General features: G+C 47.3%; 2 protein-coding genes across 8 annotated transcripts in view; one reads left to right on the top strand and one right to left on the bottom strand.

Annotated features, from left to right (window-relative positions):
- Positions 1-11,860, bottom strand: part of Fam104a (family with sequence similarity 104 member A) — a 24,309-nt gene extending 12,449 nt beyond the window's left edge. Inside the window, exons 1-2 of one of the 3 annotated variants that reach the window (XM_038326216.1) lie at positions 11,107-11,860; positions 4,217-4,234 (exon numbers count right to left, since the gene is read on the bottom strand). In XM_038326216.1, the coding sequence (XP_038182144.1) occupies positions 4,217-4,234; positions 11,107-11,483 (395 nt within the window). In that variant the 5' untranslated portion in view covers positions 11,484-11,860. Of the gene's footprint in view, positions 1-4,216; positions 4,317-10,840; positions 11,079-11,106 lie in introns of those variants that run through there. The other 2 variants (XM_038326214.1, XM_042054954.1) reach the window with 2 other exon arrangements.
- C4H17orf80 (chromosome 4 C17orf80 homolog) lies at positions 10,876-19,166 on the top strand. 5 transcript variants are annotated; one of them, XM_038326209.1, is made up of 5 exons: positions 10,876-11,686; positions 13,257-14,689; positions 16,256-16,360; positions 16,886-16,993; positions 19,031-19,166. In XM_038326209.1, the coding sequence occupies exons 2-5, from the start codon at positions 13,264-13,266 to the stop codon at positions 19,051-19,053; spliced, it is 1,662 nt and encodes a 553-aa protein (XP_038182137.1). In that variant the 5' UTR covers positions 10,876-11,686; positions 13,257-13,263; the 3' UTR covers positions 19,054-19,166. The 5 variants fall into 5 exon arrangements, with proteins under 5 accessions (XP_038182137.1, XP_038182138.1, XP_038182136.1 ...); XM_038326210.2 differs by having other exon boundaries at positions 10,876-11,737; positions 16,886-17,010; XM_038326208.1 differs by having other exon boundaries at positions 10,876-11,891.

Genomic DNA, 19,166 nt, shown 5'->3' with positions numbered 1-19,166 from the left:
CCCACATGGTTGCTCACAACCTTATGTAACTCTGGTTCCTGAAAAACCTACATCATCTTCTGACCTCCACAGACACATAGTGCAGATAAACATGCAAATAAAACACTCTTACACATAAATTGAAAATTGAAAACATCTTTTTAAAATATTATACTAGTCCGGCAGTGTAATCCTAGCACTCAAGAGGCAGAGGCAGGAAGATCTCTGTGAGTTCAAGGTCAGCCTAGTCTACAGAGCTAGTTCCAGGACAGCCAGAGCTAAACCCTGTGGAGGGAGCTAAAATAAAATAAGCAAAAAAAAAAAAATGATGCTGAACTGGGTTGGGAATGTAGCTTAGCAGCATAGCACTTAGACTGGAATACACAAGGCTCTAGGTCCAATCCTCCATGTAAGTAATAAATAAGAGAGTGAATAAATATATACAATACACATTCCCACTGTCAGCTAACAGCTACTTCTCCTCAGTTACAGCAGTGCTCATCCTGCCTCTGAGAACTCCTACATGTGTACAACTACAACTCACCAGCAAGAGTAGCTCCTGTGAGTCCAACGGGCTTCTTTAGGGTTTTGCTTGTTTGTTTGTTTGTTTGCTTTTGAGACAGGATTTTACATTATACCTAAGCTGGCCTAGAACTTACTATGGTAATTCAAGACCCTGTGGTTGGTCTCGAATTAATGGGGAGCCTCCTACCCCAGCCTCTCAAGTAGTGGGATTACAGACATAGCCTAATCTAGTCCTTTTTTACCAGCCTCAGTAAGTGCTCAATATTGCTGGAGTTACTCTTACAGGGGACAAAGGGGTCAGTTCCCAGCATCTCCACGGCAACTCACAACCACTCAAACTCCAGTTCTAAGGAACTCAATGCCTTCTGATCTCCGAGGGCAATAGGGCCACATGTGATGTACATACATGCAGGTAAAACACTCATACAATAACTAAACTTTAAAAAAGAAAGAGGAAGGGAGGGAAGGAAAAGAAAGAGTAAAGAGAGAATTCTGCTGCCTTTATACAGGACTCAAAAGGAAGATACAAGTTAATAAATCACTTCCTGTCTTGCTCACTGAGCAGAGCCATGCCTGGCTTATGTGTTAACTATCAGGTGATGGAGGAGGGTCATCTGTCTATGTGTTACTTTCATTGGTTAATAAAGAAACTACCTTGGCCCTTTAATAGGACAGAAAATTAGGCAGGCGGAGTAGACAACAGAATTGTGGGAGAAAGAAAGCAGAGTCAGGCAAACGCCTCAGGCAGACGCCATGCCTCTCCTCCCCGAGACAGACACAGGTTAAGATCTCTCCTGGTAAGAAGCCACCTCGTGGTGCTACACAGATTACTAAATATGGGTTAATGCAAGATGTAAGGGTTAGCCAATAAGAGGCTAGAGCTAATGGGCCAAGCAGTGTTTTAAAAGAATACTGTGGGGAAGTCAGTCACTCGGGCTTCACTTCCCACTTTAGAAGCCCCCAGCCTGACTCTCCGGATCACCTGTTGTTCACTCATCCCCAGGACAGAGTAAGCTCCGCACAGCACAGCAGCCTGTGTCCAGCAAGCAACACTGAAAGTAATAGTTAAGATACCAAGTTGAGGGAGCTTGCCAATGGGTGCAGACAAAGGTTGTTACAGTGGCCTTAAACTTTAATGAGGACCAGCTAGCCCACACTTCAGACTATTGATTCCAGACTAGTTCAACAGTGAAACTTCTCTGGAAAAGAAAGAAAGATATGTGGACCCAAAGGTTAAGTCACAAGCCACTATTTTCTTCTGAGACACCAATGCATAGACAGTAGAAACTAAGTCAAGGGTATTTTCTACAAACTACAACTAAAACAATATAGTCTAGCATGGTGGCACACACCTTTAACCCCAGCCCTCGGGAGGCAAAGACAGGTGAATCTCTTCAAGTTTAAGGCCAGCCTTGTCTACACAGCAAGTTCCTGCTAACAAGAGCTATAGGGAGAGATCCTATCCCCCCCCACCCCAAGCACAACAACAACAACCAAAAGGTGGGGAGGGGGAAATCTCTGAGAGTTTGAGGCCAGTCTGATCTACAGACTGAGTTCCAGGACAGCCAGGGCTACACAGAGAAACCTTGTCTTGAACCACTCTCCCCAAGAAAACAAAACAAACAAAAAATTATTAAATTTAAAAAAAGAAAGAAAGAAAGAAAAGCCAGGTGGTGGTGGCGCATGCCTTTAATCCCAGCACTCAGGAGGCAGAGGCAGGGAATCTCTGTGAGTTTGAGGCCAGCCTGGTGTACAAGAGCTAGTTCCAGGACAGGTTCCAAAACTACAGAGAAACCCTGTCTCAAAAAACCAAAAAAGAAAGAAAGAGAGAGAGAGAGAGAGAGAGAGAGAGAGAGAGAGAGAGAGAGGGAGGGAGGGAGGGAGGGAGGGAGGGAGGGAGGGAGGGAGGGAGGGAGGGAGGGAGGGGGAGAGAGAGAGAGAAGGGGGGGGAGAGAAGACAACAAAACCAGGTCCAGTGAGGCAGTTCAGCAGGCAGAGACATTGCCCAAGTCTGACAATCAACTTGATTCGTAAGCCCCACACAGAGGAAGGATGAGAACCAGTGCCTCTGTGCATTATTATCCTCTGCCCTCCAGTGCCCACCTCCAGGAATCAAACACACGCAAATGAAGATAAATATAATTTTTTAATTTTTAAAAAGGAAATGAAATTTTTAGGTTAAAAAAGATAATATTTTTAAGTCTGTTCTAAAGCATCAAAACCATAGACAGGATGGTGGCGAGCCATGGCCGCTACTTTTTAACCCAAGATGTTCGCAGCATACTCTGACCTCTGGTTTCCGTCACCCCCAGTATTTCCTCAATCATTCCATTCAACCAAACCTCAACTTCTCTTCACCTAAAGACTTTTTTTGTTTTGTTTTCGAGACAGGGTTTCTTCGTGTAGCTCTGGCTGTCCTCAAACTCACTCTGTAGACCAGGCTGTTCTCAAATTCACAAGATCCGCCTACCTCTGCCTCAAGAGTGCTGGGATTAAGGGCATGCCACCCACCTACCCCACCCCTCCCCAGGCAGGCTAAACACTTTTTTAAAGAAGAAAAAAGTAAACTAAGATTTTAAAAAATGTTATCAGAACTCAAGCCTAATCATGACAGGAACATACTCTAGATTTGTTTACTAGCTGGTCCTGAAACATGAAGGTCAGTGCCCCCACTGGTGACTTTGGATTATTAACTCGGAGTCTAGATATGAGGCAAACCCTGTTAGTGGAACCAAATACAGCAGGATCTGTTCAGTGTCTAAGAACCCAGATGTCTGTCACCGTAGCATGACAACTGTTAGGAGCCAGAGCGTCCAGGCTGATCCACCAACAGCACTTCAACCTTGAGTCCTGTTATCAATTCCCAACTACACAAAAAATATCCCCAATAGCAGAGTACTTTTTCTGGAAAACACAAAATGCAAAAAAACTTTTGAGCGTGCGTCCCACCTTTACCTTACTCTTCTCCCCTCACAGCCTTGTGGAAGAACAGTTTCTAGCACACAGAGATGGCACAGCGGTTAAGAGCACTGGCTGTTCTTCCAGAGGTTCTGAGTTCAATTCCCAGCAACCACATAGTGGCCCACAGATGAGATCTGGTGCCCTCTTTTGGCCTTTCTTTCAAAAATAATATAAAATAAAAACCCTGTAACAAGGGACCTGTGGCTGGGCGGTGGCGGTGCATACCTTTAATCCCAGGACAAAAAGGGGATCCACGTACACACGCTGCTGTCTAGAGCTGCTACTGAATGCAAGTAACAAATATGCCTCCCATAAACCACCAGGAAATGTGAAATTAGAGGATTCAAAGATGGCTTCCAAAGCCCATGAAACGATTATAAATGGGGTGAGGGTGGGTGAAATGAACATGTGCACACTGCTCACCTGGCAGGACAGACAGTCAGTCCCTACCTTCCTCAAAGAGGCTTTGATTCAAAAGTAGAAATACAGGTTGCCTAGTGTGCCAGCACATAACTGCAACCCTGGCACTAAGGGAAAGGACAGCCACAAACTTGAGGCCAACCAGGTTTGGGTTCCAGGCTAGCCAGGGCTACTCATCAAAACTCTGCCTTAACAGAATGATGCAAAGAAGCAAGAAGAGGTGGAAACTCCCACAGTAAAGGCAGGTGAGATGTTCTTGGAAAAATGAACTCCTTCCAATTATGCAATGGAGACCAGGCCGTGCAGCTGAGCCTGTGGCCATTCTGCCTACCTCTGTGTCCCAGGAGTCCTGGAAGATGGTATTCCTACTGCTTCTTTTGGTCTGGGGTGGGAGGTAGCTGTCATCATCATTGCCATTTCGTCTCCTTTTCCTGAAATTTAAACACAAAGAGGAAAAATAAGCACTTATGGAGCTTGCAGATACTTCAATTATAAACCACAACAACACACACACACACACACAAAATGCACCCTCTAGGCTAAAAAAATAATCTACCACTGTTGGACCCAAGAGTCCAAACACCGAGGAGGAGTGGCCCCAAGAGACCACCTCTTACCACACCTGATGTAAAAGCATGAGGATTTTATTCTGTCATGACAGGGTCTTTCAGCATTAGAAGCCAGAAAGACCCCCCAATAACTGGTACAGGCTACTTTTAAAGGAAAAAGACAGAGAAGTAAGGGGGTTATCTGGGGTTGTTCTTTGACTATTATGATTGGCTTATTCAAAAGGGCTATTACCAATAATTGGCTGGAGAGCGGTTGCCAGGTAAGAGGAAACATCTGAGGGTCACTCTGACCCCTTTCCTCCCAGGGGCTGAATCAAATCAAGTCTCCTGGAGGCCTCCCACCTGGCACATACATCAGGAACTGAGTCAACACCTTAAAGGTTATCTTGTCCCAATTTCTGGAGAACATTCACAAAGACTAATTGTTAGATTCCTGGTTTGGGGTGGTGGGGGGCGGCACACTACTGCTGAGAGGACTCAGAGTTGTCAGAAATGGCTTTAGGGTTATTTTAAGAGTTCTACATTACAACCACGACACCCCAGTGGAGAATTCTAATATTCCAATGCTGGACACTAAGCGGAGACAGCTAGCGAGGCCGAGCCTTACGGAGAAAGACTAGTTTCCAAACACCTACTGGGAACAGAGTAACAGGAGGAGGGTACCAACTCAGCTTCCTTTGCCACAAACCTAAAATTATAACTCTAACCCCACTCCACTTCCTGCCCCACGGAGCACTGACGTGAGGATGCTGACTGCCGTTTGCCCTAAAATACACACAACATGCTACCACACAGAATGCAGAGGTGAGAGGTCCTAGGGCCCTGCTGGGGGAGGGGAGGGGGCGCAATTACTTTTCTGAGCCATCACTGAAAACGCTTGGCTACACCACTATCACCGTTACATCACTGCACGGGGCTGTCACTCAGTGACAGAATTTTCTGGTTAAAACTGCCAAGTAAAAGGGGGAAATAAATCACATCTTTCTCCAGCAAGTGCTTTCAGTCAGTATAAGAGAATATATGTTTATTTAAACTATCCACAAGAATTAGGGCTATCAGAAGGATTTTAATCACAAACTAGAAAACAAGAATAAATCAAAGGAGGAGGAGCCCCAGAACCAACTGCCTGGAATAACCTGCCCAATATGGCAGCCACTAATAATGTGGCCATTTAAACTTAAATAAACCAAAATTTTAAATCCACATCCTGCTGGGTGTGATGGCTTACAAGTCTAATCCCGGAATTCAGGAAGCAAAGGCAAGGGAATCACTGCAAGTTCAAGGCCTGTTTTGTACAGTGAGCTCCAGGTCAGCAATATAAGTCTGTCTCAAAAAAAGCAAAATTAATTAATTTAAAAATAAAAAAAATCTAGTTACTGCCAGGCATAGTGGCTATGCCTATAATGTCAGCAAGCAGGGAACTGAGGCAGGACAATCACTGCACATTTGAGGCCAGCCTGGCCATAGCGTGAGGCCTTATCTCCTTACACTGAGCAGCAGTCTCTTCGCTACAGAAGCTCTAATGGATCACCATATGGAGCTTTGACTCAGCACAGAGTGCCAGGCACATCTCATCGCCAGTATACAGAGAATGGCCAACAAAACAAACAAACAAACAAACAAACAAACAAAAACCAGGCTGTGCCCAACCCTGTCATCAGCCAGCACCTCCTTCAGGTTACTTCACACAGCTACCCCAGACTCGGACACGCGACCTACTACCTTCCCAGTCTCACTGCTCAGCTGTGATCAAGCACTCACTGGACCACTCAGGCTGCCAGAACTCACTCATCCCAAGATGGGTCTAATGTCAGCCCTGCTGCTCTTACACCAGCCTTCAGTACTGAAGCTAACTTCCTCACAGGCTGAGTCACATCAGCCCAATGTGCTACTAGCGCATTCACGAGAGGCTGGCTGCAGCCCTGCAGCTACTGCTGCTGTAGCTGTGCCCAGCATAAATATACTGTGGGAGCACACAATCCCTAACATCTTCATGCACAACCACAGTTAACCACACAGATCGATTTCCAGGACAACCAGGGCTACACAGTGAACCCCCCCAATAAACAAACAAATACAAAGCAAAAAAACAAAACAAAACAAGAGCAAAATGTATCAAAGACCACAGACAGGAACTCCTTTTTTTTGAAACAGGATTTCTTTTGATCCCTGGCTGTCCCAGAACTAACTCTGTAGACCAAGGTGACCTTAAACTCAAGAGATCTAACTAATTGCCCCGGCCTCCTGAGTGCTGGGATTAAAGGCATGTGCCACCATTGACCAGCCATCCAACTCTTTTTTGTTGTTGTTGGTTTTTCAAGACAGGGCTTCTCTTTGGAGTCTGTCCTGGAACTAGCTCTGTAGACCAGGCTGGCATCGAACTCATGGAGATTCGCCTGCCTCTGCCTCCCAAGTGCTGGGATTAAAGGCGTGCACCGCCGCCGTCACCACCACCTGGCTCAGCTATCCAACTCTTTTTTTTTTTTTTTTAAGCTATCCAACTCTTAAGAGTGAGTTTACATACACCCTGGATTAGGTTTGGTTTTTGTTTGGGCTTTTTGTTGTTATTATTATGACTATTTATTGTTTATACAAGGCAGGAGGGTAAAAAAACAACTTCGCCAACTGTATTTGGGTCTCTATTGTTTTATGCAGGTTCTAAGAACTGAAATGGACAGGTTGCCCAGCAAGCACCTTTACCTCCCTGAGCCATCTCCATGGCCCTACTGCCTTTCTTTCCAAGTAGGCTCTTCCTCAGCAGTGCAGGCTGCCCTCAAATTCAGTCCTGACCCTCAAGCCTCTAGGTGATGGGACTATATGTGTGAGCCACTGGGCCTCATCTTTTTGTTTTTTCTTTCTGAGAATGAGTGTTTTCCCTGCATGTATGTCTACGTATCACAAGCATACCAAAAAAAAAGGCATCACACCTGGAACTGGCGTTAGAGACGGGTGTGAGCTACTACCTTGAGTGCTAAAAACCAAATCCAGGTCCTCTGCAAAAGCAGCAAGTGTTCTTAACCACTGAGCCATCTCTCTAGCCCCAGGGGAAAATGTTTTGAGGGAGGGAGGAAGGGAGGGGGATGTGTGTGCAATTCCAGTGTTAGTAGTTTATGAATCAGGCACAAGACTAGCCAATGAGCTAAGGAGGAAAACAAACCCTTATTGTTTATGTGCACTGGTGTTTTGCCTACGTGTATGTCTATATGAGTATCAGATCCCCTGGAACTGGAGTTAGATAGGCCTAGGAATTCTGACCAACCTGAAGACTGTGTGATTTATCTACATAGCAATAATGTAAGATTCTCTTTCTACTTCTTACCCTTCTCCCAGAAGACTAACACTTTTACAACATTCCTGAATTACTTGAAGATTAAAAACAAGACAAATACCAGGATTTTATTTTGGCATAGTATTTTTTTAGGGGGAGAGTCTTTTTTTCTTTGTGGTTCTTGGGTTGAACCCAGGGCCTTGTATATGCCAGGTCTTAAGGGCTCTCTGAGCAACACCCTAGGTATAACCAAGTTTTAAAAACCATTAAGTGGGTACACTATTATAAATCTAAACCAGAGCACACCTTTGACCCCAGCATTCAGGAGGCAGAGGCAAACAGATCTTAGATCTTTGTGAATCCGAGTCTAGCCTATCTATGACAAAGAGCTACAAGACAGCTAGGGCTACACAGTGAGGTCCTGTCTCAAAAAACAAATAACTTAGTATTTAAGTTTGAGCCAAGAAGTTCCTGTTTTTATCCCATTACAGGCAACTTACTTGGGGATGTAAAGTAAAGCAATGTCTGCTGGGAGTCATGACAGTCAAAGAAAAACTCATAGAGGCAGTAAACTGGCCCCAAACGTCTATTATCAGTACGCCAACAGCTGGTTATGCTTGGGGCTGCTGAGTCACTCCCACCAAACTTTATGAGCCTGACCAAAAACTATTATGTCCTCATCGGTAACAGGGCATGCTTCCTCCAGTAACGAGAATAGCAAAAGGGCTGCTCTCTAATTCCCATCTACCTCTGAGAAAGCCATGTGAGAGAGCTGTCAGTTTTCTCACAGTACAAGTGCCATCTCTTGGGCCTTTGAGTTGTCCTCTCCTTTGGGTAGTAATGAGTTAAGAATGAGCTCTACAAATCCTCCATTTTCATTGTTCTTGGCTGTTATTAGATACCTAGAAGCAGCTTTCAATTGCCTTATTACTAAGGCACCTGTAATCGATCAGATTCTCTCCTTTCCACCTAGGTAAAGAAAAATGCTGGACATCTATTACCCCAAGGACGGCGGACTCCATCACTTTCCTTATTTCACTTCTGTCCTATCTCGCTGGTCCTCTGGAGAACCTAGGCAGATGGAATCATAGAGTACAGAAACTGCCCCTCAAATGGTTTTGTCTGTTTATTTGATTGTTTTGAAACAAGGTCTCACTATGTTGCCTGGCTGGCCTGGACATCAAGTTTGCCTCAAATGCAGATTCTCTATCTTGTGAGTGCTGGCTGGAATCAAAGGAAGTGTAACCACACCTCATGTCATACGTTTCTTTAAAAGAGCTTACTTCTTGCTGTAGGGCATCTCTCCCCACGATTCATACGTAAAAATTAGGGATGTGTGGTAAGTCAGGCTTTCTTACCACCCACATGCCCACCCTCCTCACAGTCTACTGTCGAAGTCTGAAGAACAGTCTGAGCTCAGCTCATCATCTTTTAACTGAGGACCAGATAAAGACACTGTAGCCGGCCAAGCTAGCTCATGGGTGAAGAGATTACTAGTTTACAAAACTATATAAAAGAATCTAGCCAGGCGGTGGTGGCTCACGCCTTTAATCCCAGCACTTGAGGCAGAGGCAGGCGGATCTCTGAGTTCAAGGCCAGCCTGGTCTACTAGAGCTAGTTCCAAGACAGGCTCCAAAGCCAGAGAAACCCTGTCTTGAAAAACCAAACCAAAACAACAACAACAAAAAAATCTATTCCTGGTAGAAAATGCTGAGGTTTGTCAGGTGAGGCAGACTTTCCAAGAGAATCCAAATAATGGCAGTCAGCTCAGGCTCACTAATCCTAAAGAGGTGACTGTAGCTGGACCATAAATCATCTTCAATAATTGGCAAGATTATGACTTCATGCTATCTGCACAATCAGTAATATTAAACCTTTAGGTACTGCATCAATGCCACAGACCAGATGATAATTTTGATAGGCACCTTATAATTTCCAGTTTAGCTTGAACATCTTGTCCACACAAGTACAGACTTTCTGCCACAATTACTACATAAACAAAATCAACAATTCGATTCAGTCTAGGGACCTCTAAATTTTCAACACTGGACCGAATATGCTCAGAATGTTGGTGAGTTCAATCCCAAGAAATAACTATTTCAAGGAGAAGCCTTGGAAAACAGTGATTACATTCACAACCAATGAATGCATGGAATAAGATACGGGGCTTGGGGGAGACGGCTCAAGACTGAAAAATAGTTGTTGCTGTTGCAGGGGACTGAGGTCTGGTTCCTAGCCACCCGTTGGCTCACATCCAACTGCAGCTCTAGGTCTAGGAGATGCGATGCCCTCCTCTGGTTTCTATGGATACGCGTGGTCTATGTATATACACGCAAGCAAAACACCCATATACCTAAAAATAAATAAAATCTTTTAAAAGAGAAAATAAAAAAGCAATGCTATGATCCACCTGAAACTACTATGGAATAAAGAGACGTGAATCTGGATAAACTTAAATAATTAAACGACGCTCTCTGCATCTGTTCTTCATGAGAAGAACGAGAAAGTAAAACTTGTACAGGTCGTCAAGCTCCATAGTTAGGAGACTTTCTAATAAGAAATAATGCCGGCTCTCTTCATTCGGAGACAGGGCATCCCAACTTACTTCTTCCCACCTTCTTGAAGACTAAAATGAGAAGGGAAAAAGAAACATCATCTGCCTGGGGCCTAAAGCTCTCAGAGGCTGCCTGGGGCCTGAGGCCAGGCTCAGGGAGGGAGGCTAACGAGCATTAACTCGCAATGTTTTCCACCTCCCGCCTCAAAGCCAAACGGCTCCTCAACCAGACAGTTTAGAATGCTGCCCGTTAATGTCAGAACCGAGAGTGGGTCACAACCCTCCCGGGTCCATCTGCCCTTCTGGGTTAACAACAGATCAGGAGGCAGAGCTGCGATCGGCCCTAAGCCCTCCCATCTGCAGGGCTAAGCCCAACCCCCGCCTTTCCCCTGACCTTGGGGCGCCAGCACCTCCCGTCCCTCGGAGGCGCCTTCTTGGGGGGCTGGCCTCTTCAAGCTCGGCTAGTCCTCCCATCCCCCCCCCGCCCGCTCCCCGCCGCCGCCCGCCTAAATTTAGGACAGGAAAGCTTTAGGTCCACCGTCTGTCTTGTAGGACCGAACAAACCTCATTCCAAAGTGGAAAGGGCAGAAGTCGAAGTAAACCAGAAAAAGACGGAGAAGAAGTAGACCTGGATTCCAGAGAGTCACCTCTCTGGCTCCCCGCAGGGTCCAGGTGTCAGAGGCGGCGCAACCTTCTCCCCGCCTCCTCCGACCGCAGAGCGACGCAGACGGGGCCTCGCATCACCCCGGCATCGTGCGCCCCTCGGCTCCATCGCGCAGGGATCCTCGGCCGAGGGGCCGCGGGAAGAGTGAGTAGGTCCCTTCGCTCACCTGGGGCGGAGGCGCTCGCTCATGGCCGCTGGTGAAGGCGAGCGACGCGGCGCCGCCCCGCGCCGACTGCGAACGGACGGGGTTGTGTTCCGGCGACCGCCACGCCCACCCCCACGGGCCTGGGCTCTGGCCGCCGCGCGGGTAGAGACTGCGGGTACTGAGTACCCCTCAGGCCGACCCGTACCACCGCGACTTCCGGCGTCTCCTCCGCGCCCCCCCATGTCGCAGGCGCCGTGGTACCGTCCTCCTGCGGCTGCGCAGTGGCGGGGACGCCGCTGGCCGCGCTCACCCACGACCCCGCCCCCAGGAAGAGGCGTGTCCGGAGAGGGAAAAACAGACCAGGAACTTCCAGGACCCCGTGTAGGTGTCCGAGGCATCGGCCTGTTCAAAAACAAACAGGGACAAGCTGTAGAAGTCAAGCCGGATTTAAATACATTAAATTATTGGAACACTAATCGATACGTGTATCTGTGTTAAATCTCTGTGCGGTGAAAAATGAAAAGAAAAATAGCTGGGCGAGCTCCATCAGGCACTGACGCGGACGGCCACAGGCTCTGGGTTCGATGGTTGGAAGGCGGTGGTGAGTCCCGAGTTCGAAGGGAGCGCCGCGTGGAACTTTGCGTCTCGAGCGGTGCGGACTGGTTTAGTGGAGGGTCTGAGGGCTGGGCTGTTTCCCACGACCTTTGCTGTAGGTCGGGAGTGCAGATCAGGAGAACGGACTAACGGAGTCCCAGCCCCGACGGGGAGCGGTCCCGCCCACCTGCTGGAAGAGGCCGGGCAGAAAGGTGTGGGGGAGGCCGGCAGGCGTGGGAACGCCTTGCTCGTGGCGAGATGAGCGTGACCAGGGGAAATCTCGAAGTCCCAGCGGGGCGTGCGGGGCGCGCACCTGTCATCCCAACCCTTGGGAGGTGGAGGTTGGAGGACGCGCAGGTCAAAATCATCCTCGGCTGTGAAACGAGTTGGAAACTAACCTGGGCTACTTGAAACCTTGTCTCGGATTTTGAATGTTTTATTTTTTCGAATAAGTGTACTCTGGGCCCGGGATACTTGGGGAAGTTTTGACTTTGGTTTTCAAAAGCATCCCCAGTTACCTGCCAGGGGCATAATCCATTAATTTGTATAGGAATCAGTACTTGGTCACCTTTTACTTCAGCTCTCCAGTTCTAATCGTTATAGACGTTGACGTTCAAAGTTTCTGCCAAACACGTGAACAGTGATTCACAAGCATGGGGGTCTTGTAGAGGTCAGGCATACTAACACAAGTCTTTAACCCCAGTACTCAGGAAACAGAGGCAAGCCAGTCTGTGAGTGTAAGACCAGCTTGGTCTGCTTAGCGAGTTCCAGGGCAGACAAGGCTACACACTGAGATCAAAGATCCCGCAATACTTAACTGCTCTTAAAAGCCCTAAGGAGTTCCTCTTCTAATGTTTAAGAGTTTTTAAACAATTTCATTAGATTCATGTAACCTCTACTTGGCATAAATAACAAAATTGAATTCTGGCTGACATTTTTAATGTCTTTTTCATTGACTAAGCATTAGTTTATTAGACTTTATCTTTCGGTTTGGTTTTGTTGTGGTTATTGTTTGGAGTGGGATTGTTGTTGGTTTTGTTTTGTTGGTGGTGGGGTTTTTTGTTTTTATTTTATTTTATTTTATTTTTGAGATGGTCTTATTATGTAACTCTGGCTTTCCTGGAACTCTGTAAACCAGAGTGAATCTGAGGCCAGCCTGGGCTTTACACAAGAGCCTATCTTTTGTTTTGTTTTGTTTTGCGAAACAGGGTTTCTCTGTATAGCTTTGGAGCCTGTCCTGGAACTCGCTCTGTAGACCAGGCTGGCTTCAGACTCACAGAGATTCACCTGCTTCTGCCTTCCAAGAGTTGGGATTAAAGGCTTGCACCACCACTGTATGGCACGATCTCTTTTCTTTCAGATGTATTTATTATGTAGTGTTCCTCCTACATGCCAGAAGAGGGCGCCAGATCTCATTATAGATGGTTGTGAGCCACCATGTGGGTGCTGGGAATTGAACCCAGGTTCTCTGGAAGAGCAGGCAGTGCTCTTAACCATTGAGCCAAGAAAAGCAAACAAAATAAGGAGTTAAAATTCATGCATAAAATGATTACCTGTGTTCTTCATTGTTTCTCCAGAAAGAGGATGGCTGGTGCTGGCCCCAGGATGGAGGTGTGTCCTTATTGTAAGAAGCCATTTAAGCGATTAAAATCCCACTTGCCACACTGTAAGATGATAGGACCACCCGAATCTGCTGATCAAAAAGTTTATCAGTCCAAGCCAGCTTCACTTTCACACACTAAAAAAGAGGCGAGGCCTACCAAAGGTCTAACCCAAGCTAAAAGGAGAGAGCAAGAGACAGAGACGGAGGGTGCACAAAGAAATGCCCCGTCAGAAAAGGGCAGCCCAGAATGGACGGCTGCCACCTTTCCATTGACAGCAGGTGTCTTGGAAAGAGCGGGTACAACAGAGACAGGAGGAAAAACCAATGATCAAAACCAGCCCTCCTTCCAAGTTCTCAGTCACGCCAAGATAAAGGTGACTCTGCAGAGAGTCAAAAACCCTCAGTCTCATGCGTCAGATGCCACCTCTCCCAAGAGAGAACTTGCCGAAGATGTGACTGGATCCAAGGGAGGTCCATGTCATCCCTCAGAAACAGAAGGATTGCTGGTTGGCTCAGTGGAACCAGTTTTATCTGATCAAGGTAGAAAATATTCCTCAACTCAGCATCATGCTAAACCGGCCACTTCTGCAAGTCTGAAATTGGACACAGTTGATCCCCAAAGACAGAAACTTCTGGCAAAATTATTAGACGCGCCTGTTAGTGATTGTCATTCACCAAAGAATAGCAACCATGGGGTTCATAGAGGCCGACCCTTGATATTGAACAAGGAAAGCAGTTCCCGAGATGGAGACCACGTCTCGGAAGTCTCTCCCTACCCTGGCAATGCTGAGACCCAAAAGAAGTCAGAATCACTCTTGGACCTTCACCCCGCTCCACTGGGTGAAACACTAGTCAAAGAGCTCGATCTCGGAACAGAGTTGTGCCAGCGCAAGGGAAATCCAGAGAGCAGCATGTCTGCCACAGAAGTACAGGGACAGGCTTGCTCGGGCCGTGATAATAAGAACCCCATTTTACCCGCAAAGGCAAAAACACAGGCGACCCTGGCACTTTTGAACGTACTTACTCCACCAGAGGGGACTCCAAGGAAGCTTCTCTCTGTACCAGAGTCAGGGCATCAGTGCCTTGCCTCTCCAGTTGTGAAGTCTCCTCCAGAAGTCCCTGCCATAACACCATTAGTGGGAAGCAAGAAGGACGTTTTGGAACCCGTGTCTTTCCGCCAACCCCATGCACTCCAGACAGGGTACCTGGTGTCTAAATGCTCCCTCGTCAGTCATGTTGCTACTGCGGACTCAGAGGCTCTTTCCCGGTCTGTGGGACTCGAGTGGTTTCCAGAACTCTATCCAGGTTACATCGGTCTAGGAGTGTTGCCAAGGGGGCCTCAGCATTGGAACTCAGTGGCTCAGATGCCTCCCCCTGCCACTTCCCAGGGTGCGAGTGTCTCGAAAGGTAAGCAGGCTCATTTGTGAGGACCAACCCGCCCCTCCAGAATGCTCTGCACCTTTGAAATAGGGATGACAGTCCTTGTTTTCATTCAGTTAACTTAGCCACACCTACACAGTCTACCCCACGCTTGACTTAACTGACAGAAAAGACCTCTCAGTGCAGAGTCAACTGGAATGTTTCTTCTCCCTTCTCTATCGAGAGCTGAGGGTTAGACTGGGCCAGGCTGCTGATCCTGACAGCAGTTGCGTTTCTATACTGGGAAGAGGCCTAACAGAAATTGGATGGGAAAGGCTGTAAGGGATACGAGCCCAGTGTCCGGAGTGGCAAGTAGGAAAGAAAGGCCTGTGGGTGCAGTGACCATGGCCTGTGCGCTCCATCCATGATCACAGCTCAGACTTTTTTTGTGTATGTTTCTCCGAACCTGTACCTGGAAGTGAACCCAGCTTGGACAACTAGAGAAAAACAAAGTCCATGGTCACGAACACCGCTGAGACCACGGCCCAACAGTGGCAGTGTTTTGAGTTGAGCTACATCCCCAGGCTTTATGATCGGTCTTTTTTTGTTCATTTTGTTTTCAAGTATGGGAAAATATTGAGGTAAAATGTGCACACGAGTGCAGTGCCTGTAGAGGCCAGAAGAGGGCATTGGAGACCCTGGAACTGGAGTTACAGGTGGTTGGGAGCTACTAGATGTGGGTGCTGGGAACTGAACCCAGGTCCTCTCTTCAGCACTGCAGCCATCTCTCCAGCCCCATGATTTTTCTTTTTCTTGTTTGTTTTTAAGAGACTTTGACCTTGTACAAATACGTACTGTGTGATTCCTTGGACACCAACATGCTTTTGTTTTTAAAGGTTTTTTTTTTATGTTTTTGTGTAGTAATGTATATGTGTGGTACCTCATGTGCCATGTGCCACATGCATGCAGTTACCCATGGAAGCCAGAAGAGGGTGTCTGATCCCCAGGAATCATTTCAAAATGGTTTAAGTCACTACAGGGATGCTGGGAACCAAAACTGAGTCCTCTGCAAGAGTAGCAAGTGCTCTTTACTGCTGAGCCCTCTGTCCCAGCCCCGAGCATATTATGTAATATGATCATTTGAGCATTTTTACCATGTGTAGCGTCCTGGGCTTGCCAGTGGGGCAGGGGAGCAGAGAACAGAGAGATTCCATAGTTTGGGGCCTAAGATAGTTCATTGTACACATGTACATGGTTCAAGATTGTTTTCAGGACGAAAACTACTTTGGTGCACGTATTTCAGGATACTCAACCTGTAGTAAATACCTACTTCTTGCTAAAATCTCAGCAGATGATAAGCCGTGGTTTGACCAGGCATGTGCACACAGATGGGGCAGCTGATGGGTCTATCACAGTACATCTCTGTGGATAAGAGCTTGTCCTGAGGCAGATCTTACTTCAGTGTGTGGTATAACTGCATCCCAGTGAGGTGCTCATTGGCCCTCCTGTCGGGGTGTGCTTTTCCTGAGGCCTAGCCATGGGGCCCTGCAGCTGCACGGTGGGAAGGGGCGATTCTAGATGGACTGTCACAGCGACTTCTGTTTGGAACCGTAGTTCCCTGGTTGGGACGAAGTTCGGCTGATAGCTGGAGTTCCGAAGCCCCGGCGCACACAACTTCCAGCTTCCCTCTTATGAGGCTCCTGGGAGCCATGCACAAAGGTGAGGTTGCTGTCACTGACTGGTGGGTTCTCTCGCTGGCCCCAGGCTTGTGGAAAAGTTTCTCCACTGTAGGTCGTTAAGCCAAGAAGAGAAAGGAGTGGTTGTCCTTCTCCGTGTTTCCATTTCAGAGTCGGGTGTCATTTGGAACCCCAAAGCTAACAGAGCAGCAACTCTTCCTAAAAGACAGCCCTGCCACCTGTTCCCAAGCACCCCCTCCTCACAGTGATCAGCCGAGGCAGTGCTGAAGCTCGGCTAACCAGTCGTGTATACCTTGCATTACTCCAGAGTTTAACCCAGCTCCCAATGTGGGAACCCGTGATTTGAATTTACTCAAGTCCTCCACAGCTGAACCTTGCTGCCGGCTATGGAAATATATATACTTTGTATAGCCCACACTTATATAGGCCCATAAGTTCTCTGAGTTAGACTTCATTGCACAATCTAGCAGGACTGACTTGAATAGTGTGTACATACTGGGCCATGCCCCAGCCACTAACCACGTGATCTGCCCCTTTCTCTGCACAGGCTGGGTGAGGTGCAACGCCACCATAAAGAAGAGCAGCGTCGGGAGCCTCACCATGCTCTTCGCTGGCTACTTCATCCTGTGTTGTAACTGGAGCTTCAAGCATCTGAGTAAGCCATCGGCATAGGTAGCCCAAGTGACTCGTCACCTCCCTTTGGGCTCTGGCGGTAGTATCCAGGAGCCCTGATGTCGCTGGGTTTCTGGGGCACCATGAAAGGTCCGCAAGATTTGAGTTATATTTACATGGCTGCTCTAGCTGCCCATTAGTGATACTTGCCGTGGGCCGGAGGCCATCGGTTGGTTGGTTGGTTGGTTGGTTGGTTGGTTGGTTGGTTGGTTTGCTTTTCCTGCTTTAAACTGTTCCCCGCTAGGGGAAGGCGCCCTCCTTCGTGCCTGAGAACCCCTTTTCCTCAGTGGACTAGAGGGCTTTCTGCCACCTAGAGCAGGGGGAACAGGGCAGACCATGTGCTTAAGACACAGCAGCTTCAGCCTTTTGTTCACTGGGTCTCTCTGCACAGGTCAGGCTAGACCTAGACTCAGACCTCTGCCCTGCCCCCTGCCCTGAGCTCTCACTCCCCTTCCTCAACCTGTGAGTGCTAGGGTTGCAGGTACGTGCCACCACACCTGGCTAGAGTCTGCATATCTTTTTGTTGTTGTTTTTCTTGTTTTGTTTCAAGACAGGGTTTCTCTGTGTAACAGCTCTGGCTGTCCTGGAACTCACTTTGTAAACCAGGCCCGCCTCTGCCTCCCTAGTGCTGAAATTAAAGGCATGCACTGCCACCACCACTGCCCAGCTTTTTTGTATTTTAATTTCATTTTTTTAAAATTTTTTATGTGTATGAATATTTTGCCTACAAGTATGTCTGTATACAAAGTACATAACTGGTGTCCGTGGAGACCAGAGAAGGCATCTGATCCTCTGAAACTAGAGTTACAGATGGTTTTGAGCTGCCTTCTAGGTGCTGGGAATCTAACCCAGAACCTAAGGAAAATCCAACAAGTGTTTTTAACTTCTGAGCCATCTCTCCAGCCACTGAGTCTGGCTACCTTCAATGTTCAAAACCAAACTCCCTGAACCAGACACGGTGGTTCATGCCTGTGATACCATCATACAAGAGGCTAGGGTGGAAGGTAATGAGTTCAAAGCTGGTTTAGACTACGCACACATGATACCCTGTCTCTGAAAATCAAACTGTATCACCTGTTTAGTTATAGTTGTGCTCATATGAAGTCCTGACCAGGAGGAAAATGGCCAAATTTCTTTTCTCTTAATCCAAGATAACTTTTGTCCATTTAAACAGATCTGGAGGCTGGAGAGTTGGTTCAGTGGTTAGAACACTTGTCATTCTTAAAGAGGATCCTGGTTCAGTTCCCAGCATCCACATGGCAGCTCAGAGACATTCCTAACTTCAGTTCCAAGGAGTCCAACACCCTCTTCAGACTTCTGCAGGCACCAGGCACACATGTACTGGAAAAAAAAAAAAAAAAACTCCCCAGCACTGGGAGGCAAAGGCAGGCAAAATTCTGAGTTCAAGGCCAGCCTGGTCTAAAAAAAAAGACTCAGGGTTTAGAAAGAAAAAACTCATGGTTCATAGGAAACTACCCAAAAAAAAGTTTAGTATTTTTTCATAATTTAAGAGGTGGCAGGAGCCTAGGCTATTTCAGATGAAAACTCAGTGTACTGACTCAGTCCCTGTCTGGAGAGTCAGGGTGAGAGGTGACTGAGCAGAAGGGGCCTGCAGCACACCTGCATGCTGAGCATCCTGCCATAGACACAAGTTCTCCTTGTAGCAGGCAGCAGGCCATTCGTGAAACATGGGATCCCAATACAAATGAGAAGCCCAAAAGCAGAATCCCATCTCCCTAAAGAAAGTGCTTGCTCCCAGGGGAGCCGATCCAAAGGTATTAGTCACATGGCATTTTCATGTCTAGCCCAGGTTGACCTTGTCCTACCTCTGCCCCCGTGTTACTGGTGCCATGCACCCGACCTGGACATTTTTTTTTCATCTCTAAAGACAGAAGCAGGATGTTATTAGGCCCAAGAAGAATCCTAAATGTATGAAACAAAAGTATTTAAATAGCAAAGATAAAAACTGGTTAGTAAGACGTCTTCCCAGGTTCTCATCTTTGTCTCTGTTTGTCCCAAGAGCTGCAGCGCTGGCGCAAGTAATGTCGGGCACATCCGAGAGCCACGGAGGATGTGACAGAGACAGCTGCAGAGCGGAGGAAACACTCGAAGTGCTGCGGGCAGGGAGGGTGTGAATAATAAAACTGCCGAAACCA

Source organism: Arvicola amphibius, chromosome 4, assembly GCF_903992535.2.
Source record: "Arvicola amphibius chromosome 4, mArvAmp1.2, whole genome shotgun sequence".
In the NCBI taxonomy this organism is placed as follows: domain Eukaryota; kingdom Metazoa; phylum Chordata; class Mammalia; order Rodentia; family Cricetidae; genus Arvicola; species Arvicola amphibius.
This window is presented reverse-complemented; position numbering and strand designations above follow the sequence as displayed.

What these genes read in the sequence shown, in the direction of transcription:
- C4H17orf80 (XM_038326209.1), top strand. Translation starts at nt 13,264, where the DNA reads ATGGCTGGTGCTGGCCCCAGGATGGAGGTGTGTCCTTATTGTAAGAAG. An exon ending in GGGTGCGAGTGTCTCGAAAG is followed by an intron (nt 14,690 to 16,255) that starts GTAAGCAGGCTC and finishes TTGGAACCGTAG; the next exon opens with TTCCCTGGTTGGGACGAAGT. An exon ending in CTGGAGCTTCAAGCATCTGA is followed by an intron (nt 16,994 to 19,030) that starts GTAAGCCATCGG and finishes GTTTGTCCCAAG; the next exon opens with AGCTGCAGCGCTGGCGCAAG.